We start from the raw sequence: 14,330 nt of genomic DNA on the forward strand, positions 1-14,330 counted from the left end.
GTTAGAATAAATAAACTAAATATTTCACAATCAGGTTAAGTCCTCATTTAAATTATTATAAAATGGTGATAAAACCCGAAGACCAAACGACGTATTTTATTATGAACGACTATATAGAGATAGTAGCCATGTATTACAGAGTAGTATCTAGGCAATTTATAATTTACTTAAGGCTTTTATTTTGTACATTGACGTGTTGGCTCCATCAAAATTTGAAAATAAAATAATGTATCCGTGTGTTATCACTTATCAATATTAATTCTATCAAAGCAATAAATGAATAATAAAACATTGTTTTAGTTTTTCACAATATTTTATAATAATATACATATACATTGTTTATGTATAATATTCATAAATATATTAAAGGTACCTAAATATATAGTTAACAATAGAATATAGTAAATAAATAGAATATAATAACTCACATACTATTTATAAATAGGTATAGTTGGTATACAAAAGTAAAATTACATAAAAATAAGTAATAATATTACGGTTTATGTTCACAGATATCTTTCATTTTCATCTCGTGAAATGTTATTGATTCAATTCCATTGAGATCAGGTTGAACTGTAAAAATAAAAACATTTTACAAATTAAAAATACATGAACCAATTAATATAATATTCATTATAATTCAAGCCTTTAGTCATGGGAATGTTAAGGGTTTCACCACTTATATATAGGCTATGATAATCTTATACTTGTTTTAACTAATTACTCCTAACTCTTAACATAGATCTATTTCGTCCTTCATTTCACCAAATGTATAATTACTTTTATAACATATAGCAGTAAGTTGTGTTACCAATTTTAGTTAAGCATTTATAATATGATTATACATTTATAAACCTTAAATTATACAGGAAAACAAACAGTGGGTATTCCTACTACACATAATAAGCTAATATGCACTATATATTATTATATACTAAATGCATTTATCTACGAATGTGTAATACTGTAATATATTTTGTATGAACAAGTTTTTCTGGTACTATATTATAAGGCCAAATCAATAAATTAACACTAATTGTCGAGTGAATATAGTAGTAGATTTTTCGTAAAATAAAATTATATAAGAAATTGTACTTTATGGATTTGTTCATATTTTACCAAGTTTAAAAGCTCTGTTTCAGTAAAAAGGTTAATTTTACTAATACATGAAACATATTGTAAAGCTGAATGTGTACTTACTAAAATTAAGTTTCTTAATAGAATCTTGAAGCGGAACCATAGACAAGATTTTAATGTTCAGTGTGGCTTCCAGTATAGCCGCTACACATTCCTTGGCGTTCATCAGTTCGAGTTCACATGACTCGGATTTCAGTTCATTTATCAACGATTTGATTCCCTGAAAAAAATAAACAAGAGATTAAAATACCACGCTCATACACATATTGTATGAAATCAAAGTATCAAATTTTTTTTTTTATTTGTCTTGAGCAGATTCCCCAATTCTCTACTTCAATGCATCACAAAAAAATCTACTAATATTTACACGCTTAAAAAGATAGCTTGACACGGCAAATACACACCATTACCCAAACTGCTACCTCCCTGCAAACCTACCGTCCATGGAAAATGTGACATATCATAAACACTTCAATGATTTTGAGGGTCGTCCGGGTAGTCATAATAAGCGAGTTGCCGTGCCAAAAAGGTTGGGAAACACTAATTACAACGGTTGTACTACAATAATTATATTGTACAAATTGTAGGACGAGTACACTTACTTGGGCGGCTGTGAAGTCGGTCTTGTCGAAATGCACGCAGTCCACGATTATGAGATGCGGTTTGTTCGGGTGTTCCAAAGAAGACATCTCGGCAATGATCCGCTGTCGCATAAAGTCCACCGCCGGGAATAGTAGCCCGCTGCTGGGCCTGACCACCCATTTCACGTGACCCGAGTTCTAAAAAAAATTGGTTCGTTGTTCGAATTCGGTACAGGTGTATACAATGTGATAGTAATATGTTGTGACAGAATTTCGTCGTAACGATTGAAAAATTCTGATTATTGTTAATATGTAAAACACAAAACCGTATACCTATATAAAAAAGGATTAAAAAATAAAAATTGTTTCTAATCAAAATAATATTATTTTTTTTCGTGTTTTTTTACTTTCAAATGGTAACTTTATATTTTAAATTTTAGTAATTTTTATTTAAAAATCTTGGAATTATTATTAGTTTATTTGTCTACAAATTAAAAATAAGTGATACATATAGCCTATACTATGTTATATTATAATTTGTATGGTAGTTGATAAAAAAAAAATTGGTATATCGTTTACTAAAGACTAATTTATTTTATTTGTAAACATTATAAAAGTTTTTTTTTTGTAAAATATGCAGGTTGTAGTAAATATGCAACAAATTAAACTCTTAGCTTTTACTGTTCAAGCATTGGGCTAGGATTTTCTTTTTACTATTTTTTTGCGAATCGCTAACACACAAAATTGAAAGTAGAAATAAATCGTAATAATAGAATAAAAATAAACTCGTGCATTGATGGGTTGATAAAATGTAAAATGGTTGGCAGACTTGCAGTGCAAACGAAAACGATTCGTGTTTTGTGTTAACTCACGGTTTCTTTTTCGATGGAAATCGACGGTCTGGCGCTGCGATAGAGTACGCACAGCAAGTCGACACAGATGCCGAACAGAAGTCCCATCTCGACGTCGAATATCAAACAAGAGACGAACGTGATGGTGAACGGTATTAGATCGCGTCCTGTGTAATAGAGCCCAACATGATTTTTGTTAGGTATGTATCAGATAATATTTAATTGTGCTCTTAACGTGTACTTTAAGCATTGCTATTACTGTTCCGATTAAAACTGTATTCAATATTGGTAGGTAAGTATAAGTACATATTTTGTTGATATAAACGGAAGTCGGACGGTATAAAGTGACCCATTACACGTGTCCAGCGTACCTACCAGTGACGTACTTAAAGTACAGTATGAGTACCATACGTTTTACGTTTCAGCGTATACTTTTATGGCAATATAATACCACAGAAAATGTGTAAAAGATAATAATATAATATTATGGAATTAATATATTATTTAATTATACGTCTTATAAAAGGTAATTCTGCAGACTGTGACATACATGCAGATACATATTTGTATAACTCACATTAATTATAGACAGTTTAATTGTTATGTTGTAGATCACATTAAAAAAATTAACGGTTAGGTACTTACTATTGGTTTTCCATAACAAAATCGCCATGTCGTATCGAAACATTGAAATCACCGCACATATGAGTACAGCGGACAAACTAGACTTGGGTATGTAATACAAAAGTGGTGTCAAAAAGAACAGCGACAGCATGACCAATATAGCTAAAAATCGGTTTTTAAAACGTTTATAGTGTGTAAGACTTGCGATTCAATGTTTGGTCATTTACTTGTAAATATTGAGCTGAACGTTGTACGGACACCTGTTGTATGGTTAAGAGCAGACCTGGACATACTACCCGCAACGGGCATAGATCCCATAAACGAGCCAAAAATATTACAGAATCCCAAAGCTATCATCTCTTGTGATGCATCAATGACTCTTCCACCGCCTACGGAGAAAAAAAAGATTAATTAATTATTGATATACTATTAGTAGGTTATGATGTTCCGTCAATTATATGCGAATTAACCATATTGTATGCACAGCAGACATATTTAACATTATCTAGAAAATCTATTGGACACAGAGCACACAACTACACAAGTCAGGTCAATACTTTTGAAATAAATATTTGAACAAATGTATAATACATTTTATTATAATTTAGCATTACTCTATATTCTATCCCATAGTTTTAGTACATAATGTTATATGTATACAGATTACAGGGTTTTTCATTAAGCGTAAAACACTCATTATCTCAAAAAGTATTAATGTTTTTGAAAATATTTTCTTACATAGTTTCAAGTTGTTAAAAAACAACGTTTTTATTATAAAATTTTATTTTTTAATATTTTTTATCCTTATATTTTTTTAAGTTTTTACTTTTTTTAATGACAACATACAGTTTTAATTTCATTATCCAAAGCAGAATATTTTTCTAAGTATTTTGATATATAAAAATTGAATTTAGGACAAGTAGTTTATGAGTTACAAGTATTTAAAGTGTTGACAAACGGTGTAGTGGACAAACATTTTACGGGGTAAAACTCCACTCCGCACATCTAAACTTTAAATACTTATAACTTATAAACTACTCGCCCTAGATTCGAATTTAATGAATCAAAATACTTAGAAAAATATTCTGTTTTTGAATATGAAATTAAAACTCTATGTTGTCATTCAAAAAAGTAAAATCTTAAAAAAATATAAGGATAAAAATATTAAAAAATATTTTTTTAATAAAAAAGTTGTTTTTTTAACAATTTGAAACTATTTAAAAAAATATTTTTAAAAACATTAATACTCTTTGAGATAATGACTATTTTACACTTAATGAATCACCCTGCATAGCGTGTTATTTGAAACATTTTAGATCAATCTTTACAAATATACCTACATTTTATTAAAACTTATAATTACTGTATAATAATACTGTTTTAGTTATTATGTATAACGTGTTATTTTAAATCAAAAACTATATTAAACTTGCTTAGGTACACAACATAAATGTGTGAAATGGGTCACGTGATGCAGTAGAGTCGAATAGGCAGCGTGACCGACAACTGAATGGGACGACTGACGACACCAAAGGCAAAGTATAGCGGGTAAACACAAACATATTTTATTTATGGCAGAACAACTGACACCCCAGAAAATTTAACATCCACATGCACTGTTCTCAAAATTACCTTACTACAGTATTTAATGTTAGGCACTATGGATACATTGAAATTTGACGGTAGGATTGACTTACTGAATGCTTTAGCGACGGACACTGTGCTCAAGATCGACACTAACGGCACAACGATCACACCAGGCCATAACCTGGACAAACCTTCGAGAAAGGTAAACTTTTCGTCTTCGTTTTCGTAGTCCAAAAACAGAAATCTAAATTGCGGTATTCCACTAGCTATGGTACCTATAAGTATAAGAAATTGTGCACGGTCATAATTGTATATTATTTTATTTAATGGTTAAACTATATAAATGTTTATATACATAGAGTACCTAGTACCTGTCAATACTAATGGTGACTGGCCTTGCCTGATTGAAAAATATGCGATGGTCGACGATACGATGACCACGAGTACATTGCTCCCGGTGTTCAATAAAAACAATAACACTGAATAAGATTTTGCTTTCATTCCTTTAGCATTGACTTTTATGCATTTTAAGTTCTACAAACGAGGCTTGATGTATAAACTGACGTTTGGTTTACACTATTTATGTTATGTACACTCACCTTCAATCCTATCAGCACGAAGATACACGTCAGTCCCATAGCGGTGTCTGCTATTCGATAATGTTGAATGTTTTCGACAAACTTTATCCACATTTCCAAACAGTTTTTGGCATGAAAAGAAATGCCGAACAATCCTTTCAACTGTGAGGAAGCCATGAGAATAGCTGCAGCCGATATGAATCCGCCGGTCACCGGCATCGATACGAATTCCACGACGAATCCTACACAAGAGAGAAGAAAGAACCGATTCGGACTTTATTAACAAGTTAGAATCAAAGTTAGGTCGGACTAAATAGGTTTCACGCACTAGCATACTGCAGTATAGCTAATATTCATAATCTGGAGAACCTAACACTATTAATATTTGTTTTTTTTCCCTTTTCATTTTTGAATTAATAGTTAAAAATATTTAACTCCAAACACTCAATAGTTTATATTATATATAGCAGTATCTATATTATATTATCGCATTAGGCTGTTGGGCAGACTTTAATGAGTGTTGAGAAAGTCACTTTTACGAGTATACTGCTTCAACGTTCAACAGTAAATAAAAAAAACAATCAGCTTAGACTCCAGGAAGATACTCTATCGGTATTATAATCTCAGATGCGTTGGAAAATAGATTTCCATATACGTATCATAGCAGGTTATGTTATTTGTCTTGTACTATGCCATCGTTAAATCAAAGTGGAATATTGTATTTATTGCATGTTACAACTATTATTCGCACTTTTATATAATAACTGTGATTAATTGTATACAATTTTGCTTCTTCTGTGTGTTGAGTTTTATTTTAATTTAGAGTTTATGCAGTCTACATTAATTCTACATGTCAAAATGTCAATCGCTGTGAAATAAAATATTTTATAGGATTCCTCATACAGAGTCGGTAGGAATAAAATTGTTCTATGTGCGTAATTGTATAGCTTTAGTCTTTCAACTATGCCCTAATAATTGTACACACCCGATTAGGGCATTAAGAAAATTACTACTGTACGCGTCGTATTTAATGTAGGTATACTGTTGATTATTGAAACGTAATCTCTAATCGGTCTTAAAACGAATTGCATTCATGGCATATTTACTTATTTCGCGGTGAAATACGACGCCTAATCAACGTTCAAACGACATTCAAACCGATGAAATAATAAATGACTTTTTTTGATGTCGTAAACGATTATTGTTAGTTTGTTACTAACCACCCCGTTAAATGGAATGGAAATACATTTGGGTTTGATCGTGTTTCACTGATAACAAACTAGCTGTACCTAAGCGGAAAAGTCCGCAGACGAGCTCGACAATTCCTGACACAAAACAGAGGATAACCGCCGTGGCTGGTAGCGCTGGATTGACGTAGTTGAAAGTGAGCAACGCAACAACGGACGTAGGGCCGATAGTAATTTGACGTACTGATCCAAATATTATGTACATCACGCTACCGAAGCATGCAGCATACAATCCGATCTAACAAAAAATAAAACAATTCATAGTAATCAACACGTCGCAATATTGGGAAATATTTAAATATAATACACCCCTTCAAGTAGTTATCAATAAAATGTGTCTAGGTATTTACACGTTCTTTTGCCAAATTTTAAAATAGCTAAAACACGTTAACGGCGCAGTGAAAGTCAATTTTAATAATGTGTAGAGGTCGGAATAATATTCTCTGATTGCAAATTAATTATAGTAAGACTAATTAATTATTAATATATAATTAATATTATATCCGACAATGTACTGTTAGTATTATGTAGGCAGGCAGACCGTCTCCATTTAGAATCGTTTTTCGTATTCAATGATTTATCATTAAATTCAAATTTCACATATGATCTCTACAGAACTAGGAATTGTTAAAATAAACATATGGTGTAAATGTCAATTATATACATTACACAGTTATTCTTTTTTGAATTACAACAAAATAAGAAAATCGGGGCTACATGAGAAATATCCAAAGTTGTAGAAATTTAAATTTCAAACGGTCATACAAATTTAATTGGAGTTTCCTGTAGACATTTTTCTTTTTTGTAGATAAAGGTAGACAAACTTAAGAGAAATCTCGTATTAAATTTTCAAATCTTAGATTTAAAAAGAAAAAGGTGGGCAAGTGGATGTCGCTCTGCTGTACTGTAGGTTACAAGTGGGTCACTGTATAATGGATGGTATTAAATTTGAATTCAATGATATATCATTGTATAAGAAAAACGATTCTGAGTGGAGACGATATGTCAGTCTAGGTATAAGACATATTATACACTTATCTATGGTATTAAAAAAAAAATTGACCTATAATAAATTCCAAATTAATCATATCACAATATCCATTAGGTACATATAACGCGTTATACATCAACAACAAACCGTGATACTATCATCATAATATACCGATGAAAATATTACAAATTAGAAGTTTCAAGTGCCCACGAATAATATTATACAATCACAACAAAATAACTAAAATAGTTATTCTAGGTTTTTATGTAATTTCGTCCAAATTTGAACTTAAAATGACTATACAAATAAACTGTGCTTGTGTATTTTTTAGATTTTTTGGTAACCGAATTATCTATTTACATGGAATCTTGTTTTAAATTTTCAATCCTTAGTTATAAAAACTGAACATTTTATAATTTATTAATTACAATGGTTGATAATTTTCGAGATTTTGATAAATTCTGTCCAAATTTGATCTTTAAATGCTTATAAAAAAAAACTGTGCCTATGTATTTTCAATATTTTTCAACTGCTATTGTAAAAATATATCAGGAGTCTTGTATTAAATTTTTACACTTTTTGGCCCAACAGATAAAACTTTATTGATATTTATAGAAAAAAAAACTAAAAAAATTGAAAACTGAAAATGCCCGTAAACAGCTCAAAAAGTGTCAAAATATTTTCAAAATTGTATGGTGTATAGGAAATGCTAATATAAACATTCAGTGAAATTTTCATGTATCTACAGTTATTCGTTTTTGAATTACAAGAAAATAAGGAAATCGGTACATGAGAAATCGAGTGAATATCTAATGTTGTAAAAATATGAATTTAAAACGCTCATAAAAATTTAATTTGACTTTCTTGTAGAAATTTTTTTTTTGATAAAGTTAGACAAACTTATGAGGAATCTTGTATTAGATTTTAAAATCTTAGATTTAAAAAGAAAATTTTTTATGAATTTCTAACTCAAAATAATTTGCAAATTTTCGTGATTTTTCCGTATTTTTTCAAGATTTGAACTTTAAACGTGTATAAAAAAAAACTGTGACTAAGGATTTTTAATTTTTTTCATCTGCCTTTGAAACAATAACCTAGGAGCCTTCTATTAAATTTTCAAGCTTTTTTACCCAACAAATAAAATTTTATTGATATTTATAGAAAAAAAATTTAAAAAAACTGAAAACTGACAATGTCCGTAAACAGTTCAAAAAAAGTCAAATTATTTTCAAAATTGTATTGTGTATAGAAAATGCAAATATAAACAACCAGTGAAAATTTCATGCATCTACGGTCATTTGTTTTAGAGTTACACCAATAACCAAAATCGATTTTGTTAAAAATCGATTTTGCGTAAAAATTCCCGTTTTTCCTTAATTTTTCTTTTGTTTTTCACATCGCTTTTGAAAACTACTGGGAAATTAAAATTTTGACCTCCCCAATGCACCAACGATATTCACTTTCCCATCAAACAAGATACTGAAGTCGAAAATCGAAGCATTATTTCGACTACTTATCGTGTACACAGACACAAAAATAAAAAAATAAAAAAAAATAAAAAAAAAAAATAAAAAAAAAAATAAAAAAAAAAACACACATCATTGTAAAATCAATACATTCATCGTTTCACTCAGAATCTAAAATTTAAAAATTGGAAACTGAAAATGTCCGTAAACAACTCAAAGCAAGTCAATATATTTTGTAAGTCTTATGATGTATAGAAAATGCTAATTTAAACATTTAATGAAATTTCATGTATCTAAAATCATTAGTTTTAGAGTTACACCAAAAGCCAAAATCGATTTTATCGAAAACCGTGTTGTGTAAAAATTACCGATTTTCCTTAATTATTCTTTTGTTTTTCCCGGTGCTTGAAAACTACTTGGAAGTTTTTACTTTTGACCCCCCCAAACTACTAACTATATTCACTTTCCTATCAGAAAAGGTGTTGTTGAAAAAAATACAAGCATTTTTACTGTCCTAAAAGGCGATGAGAGACGTAAAAAAGGAATTACACACTTCATTGTAAAACCAATATACATTCATCGCTCCGTTAAGAATCTAAAACGGAAGGTATTATCAATTGAAAAACCGAAGTTTGTATTGCCTGCACTGTGCACAGGATATAGTTAATTCTTAAACCGTACAACACCATTTGAACATAACATTATGGTCTTAATGTACACTATAACATTTCAAAAATCAGTTTTTTTAATAACTGGATAAATATATTTATAAGAGAGGTGATCACGGATGGCAAATCACCCTACAGCTGTGTACACTTACAAGTGGGTCCAGTCCCGCCAGCGACGCGTAGGCTATAGATTGAGGCATCAGCGTGAGCGCTACGGTGATACCCGACACGGCGTCGTACAGCAAGTCCGACTTCTTGTACTGTGGCATCCATGTAAGTATCGGCAAATAGCCGACCAATATCCGGTGAAGACGGTCGCCACAAGTTCCGGTGCGCACCATTATGGCGTTTTATATCCTCGGTGCGGTGATGTCACGCATAAATGCAATAATTGTTCGCTGGTCGTGTGGTGTTAGAGCACCCAAATCTCCGGGTATACACTGATGATAGGTGGTTATTGCGTATAACGGTCGACTGTAAAAGATAATATAAAAATAACAATAAATTAAAACAATATATTTCTGTGTACGAATAGAGAAGGTAGTCCGCACGCGTGTGTCAGTTATATAATATAACTATAGCTAACCCTCCCGTCGTTGCCCAGCATAAGTCACCTCTGTTACTTTCGTTAATGTAAATGTACAAACTGTATATGACTCAAACTTTGTTCAATGCCTTATTTAATAGTCGATGTATGATGTTCTAGGTTTGTTTTAACTTTTCTGTTGCCCGGAATAAAAATTCTTATTCGCAGCAGTATATCTTTAATATATAATTACCCGAGAGACGCGCTTGTATGTATTGTATGCATGAGACACGTAGTATGTTTTCAGGTAGGCAATCCACCTGCGGTGGATTGCAGACTCCTCGAAGTGCGTAGTAATTACGAATGTTTTATTAACACGTTGATATTACGATGTGCATGTGTCGAAAAATTAGTCTTGGGAATACCGTTTTTACTAAGCTATATAGCTATAGGTCTAAAATTATATTCATTATTCAATCATGACCAATAGCAACCTTACAATAAACAAAAATATATTATTATTTAGTTTCTGTTCTTACTGGACAGACTGGTTTTCTTAAAATGATCTTACTTAAGAATTAAGAACCTTACAAACCTGACAATATTAGGAACACAACAAAAAAAGATGGGTAAGTGGATATCGCTTTGCTGTACAGTAGGTTACAAATGGGTCACTGTAATGGATGGTGTTAAATTTGAATTCAATGATATAATATCATTGTATAAGAAAAACGATTCTGAGCGAAAACGGTCAGTCAGCCTATGGTATTACTAATATATTTGATGATATTATTGTGAATAAAGTAATTTATATATAACCTATTTACGTGGAACCTTGTTTTACATTTTCAATCCTTACCTATAAAAGTTAAACATTTTATACATTTTTAACTACAAAATAATTAATAAATTATACATTTGATAAATGTAGTCAAAATTTGAACTTTAAATGCTTATAAAAAAAAATTGTGCATATGTATTTTTAATATTTTTCAACTGCTATTAGAACGATATATCAGGAGCCTTATATTAAAATTTCACGATTTTTTACCCAACAAATAAAATTTTATTGATATTTATAGAAAAAAAAACTAAAATAATTTAAAACTGACAATGTCCGACAGCTCAAAAAGAATCAAAATATTTTCAAAATTTTATGGTGTATAGAAAGTGCTAATATAAACATTCAGTGAAATTTTCAAGTATCTACAGTCATTTGTTTTTTAATTACAATAAAACAAGAAAATTGTTACATGAGAAATCGAGTGAATATCAAATGTTGTAAAAATATAAATTTCAGACGCTCATAAAAATTTAATTTAAGTTTCTTGTAGACATTTTTTTTTTTGATAAAGGTAGACAAACTTATGAGTAATCTTATATTACATTTTCAAATCTTAGATTTAAAAAGAAAAATTTTTATGAATTCTCAACTCAAAATAATTTGCTAATTTTCGTGATTTTTCCGTATTTTGTCAAAATTTGAACTTTAAATTATAGACCCCACAGCAGATATCGAACAATATAGTGGGCCTCTGGTGGGTAGTACATTTATAGTGGATATATTACTACTATTTGGCCCCGGGCCCAAAATTATCATAATCCGGGCTTGGTAGCTATATCAATCTACACATTCCAAGTATATTTGTATTAATATGCAATATTCAAAACCACTTTGACTTCAAAATATACTTATTAAATAGTAACCCCCAACTTTTTGTTGACTTAGCATATAATAAAAATTAAAAATAGATTAGAAAAATGTAATTTCATTGAACTTAACACTGAATGTATAAGAATAAAAAGATATTATAATTACCATGCAATATGGGTTAATGCGTTTATAATAAATAACGTTTAAAAAAAAATTGTCCACGCATATGCGCAGCGAAACGAAATTGTTTTGATTTGCCGTTACCGATTACCATTGCCAATTATCATATTCCCTTCTTCATAAAAATATAACGGATGTATTTTAATGAAATAATATACTTAAGAATATATTTTTGTAAAAAAAAATTAAAAATTTATAAGATGTTCCGTTATTAATTATTGTTCTTCATATACCTACCCCAATGCACAGTACAATGTGTTTAGTTTAAATTGTATTTACTAACTAGGTTGGTACAGCGTTTTGCATAATACCTATTTGTAATTTTAGTCACATTTTTTCAACAGAAAAAAAACTTTTCCTAAAACACTATGGTTACAATTATTATTTTAATTTAAACTCGAACGCGTAGTGATGTGCCACTAACGTCATAGTTTTCGTACTTACAATATTTATTTTCGGCATGTGCCCACTGTACCCCGTGTGATTATTACATACATATTACATTAAATTATCGTTGATACAATGGACGAATGGACATGTGTTGAGTTTACAGTTTACGAATAAAATAATTATAATTTGTATTCTGGTTAGTTTCTTCGACAACAACTCGTACACAATTTAAACCGTCCATATCATACACCAATCCCGTAATCTCTTTCATAAATTGTTATTGTGATTAAATTAATAATGACATAAACGTAACAATAATTAACGTTATTAATTTATTGTTATACGTATTACCAATTGACCGAACTTCACATAATATACAATACGACATTGTACATTTTTTTCTTCATAATAACCGTGACTCATACAATACACTATACGCTATTACACTCTAATTCGAAATTTGAATTACTTATTTCTGATTTGTTTTATTATAATGTATTATATAATTCGGCAATTTAAAATTCTTATCTCATTTTGTAGGTATCTAGCCTAAAATCAAGCAATATTCACTTAAGATATTACAATAATAATCAACATGTATTGGTATAATATTCTAATTTTCAATACTGGCATTATTCGTAACGAGAATGGTTTTTCGTAATTCTAAGATTTACCATCTTAGAATAAAAATCTTTTTATCTTACCATAAAAATAAAATACATCACAACGTTTAACATGAATAATTTTGATACTAAAATAGGTACTGGAAATATTAAAATGAAATGATATAATATAATTCAAAAAGAAAACAACAGAACTAATGATTTATAAATCATAATAACAATTTGAATTGAAATATTTTGATATTCAAATAAATATTTGAAATTCCTTACATCTGCCCGATTAACCAATGACAACCAAATAATAAATACTAATTTCTACTAATTATTTCTCATATAACCAATAGCAACTATTTATAAACAAAAATGTCCACCATAAATTTCAAAATCCTACTAAAATTGTGATTAAAAATTGGGGATGGGGGGTAGAAGAGTGAAAAATACTTTATGCCCTATTCTCATACCTACCAAATATACAAAAAAAAATGTCATTTAAATCGGTCTAGCCGGTTTGGAGGAGTGCGGCAACAAATACCGAGACACAAGATTTTTATATATTGGATGTTATAAAAGTCTCTTTTTTTGTGCAACCAGTGGCATTCCTATAGGTACATAAACATAAAAATATTAGAGTATAGGGGTTGAAAAATGAATTTATAAACATTTCCCGGGTCTCAAGGAATTATGTGCAAAATGTGATGCCAATTGGTTTAGTAGTTTCCAATTCTATATAAGTCTTATCCAAACTCAGAGATTTACAGTAGATTTCTATCAGTAAAATACTTTTTTGAATCGATTAATTAGTTACCGAGATTACCCTTTACATGCAAATAATTTTTACCTTTTTAGAATGCTATTCTATAGATTATTTTACATTTTACAGACGTTCAGTGGTGACCACTTTTTTAGTATTTAAAATTTAACTGCAGCAGTTGAACTCTCGTCTATTGTCATATGCGCACGCTAAGAATAAAAAAAACATTTCACAATTTAAATATTCGTTAAAAGCTAATAAAAAATAATAATAATAGTAATCAATTTTACGTGAAATAAAACCACACGGTACAGTGGCTCTTTGTCGACTAAAACATTAGTGATTTTTTTTTTTTTTCATAATGTAAATGAATATCAGTCTGTTATAGTCAGCAATTATATTTATAATAGTCGTCGATTAATAAATTAAGTTGTATGGGCGTAAATTATTATTAATTAGGAAAGGTGGTGAGATAA

At 29.7% G+C, this 14,330-nt stretch overlaps 1 protein-coding gene across 3 annotated transcripts in view; it reads right to left on the bottom strand.

Moving 5' to 3' along the window:
- Positions 1-291: 291 nt before the first annotated feature.
- The window catches only part of LOC132938690 (sodium-independent sulfate anion transporter-like), a 51,985-nt gene continuing 37,946 nt past the window's right edge, over positions 292-14,330 (bottom strand). The window contains exons 1-13 of one of the 3 annotated variants that reach the window (XM_061005669.1): positions 14,145-14,247; positions 13,942-14,063; positions 9,883-10,204; positions 6,648-6,843; positions 5,380-5,600; positions 5,152-5,314; positions 4,891-5,055; positions 3,421-3,582; positions 3,215-3,355; positions 2,591-2,736; positions 1,740-1,916; positions 1,201-1,357; positions 292-573 (exon numbers count right to left, since the gene is read on the bottom strand). In XM_061005669.1, coding sequence (XP_060861652.1) covers positions 494-573; positions 1,201-1,357; positions 1,740-1,916; positions 2,591-2,736; positions 3,215-3,355; positions 3,421-3,582; positions 4,891-5,055; positions 5,152-5,314; positions 5,380-5,600; positions 6,648-6,843; positions 9,883-10,071 — 1,797 coding nt within the window. In that variant the 5' untranslated portion in view covers positions 10,072-10,204; positions 13,942-14,063; positions 14,145-14,247 and the 3' untranslated portion in view covers positions 292-493. Of the gene's footprint in view, positions 574-1,200; positions 1,358-1,739; positions 1,917-2,590; positions 2,737-3,214; positions 3,356-3,420; positions 3,583-4,890; positions 5,056-5,151; positions 5,315-5,379; positions 5,601-6,647; positions 6,844-9,882; positions 10,205-12,534; positions 12,694-13,941; positions 14,064-14,144; positions 14,248-14,330 lie in introns of those variants that run through there. The other 2 variants (XM_061005670.1, XM_061005671.1) reach the window with 2 other exon arrangements.

Source organism: Metopolophium dirhodum, chromosome 2 (assembly GCF_019925205.1).
Source record: "Metopolophium dirhodum isolate CAU chromosome 2, ASM1992520v1, whole genome shotgun sequence".
Taxonomy (NCBI): domain Eukaryota; kingdom Metazoa; phylum Arthropoda; class Insecta; order Hemiptera; family Aphididae; genus Metopolophium; species Metopolophium dirhodum.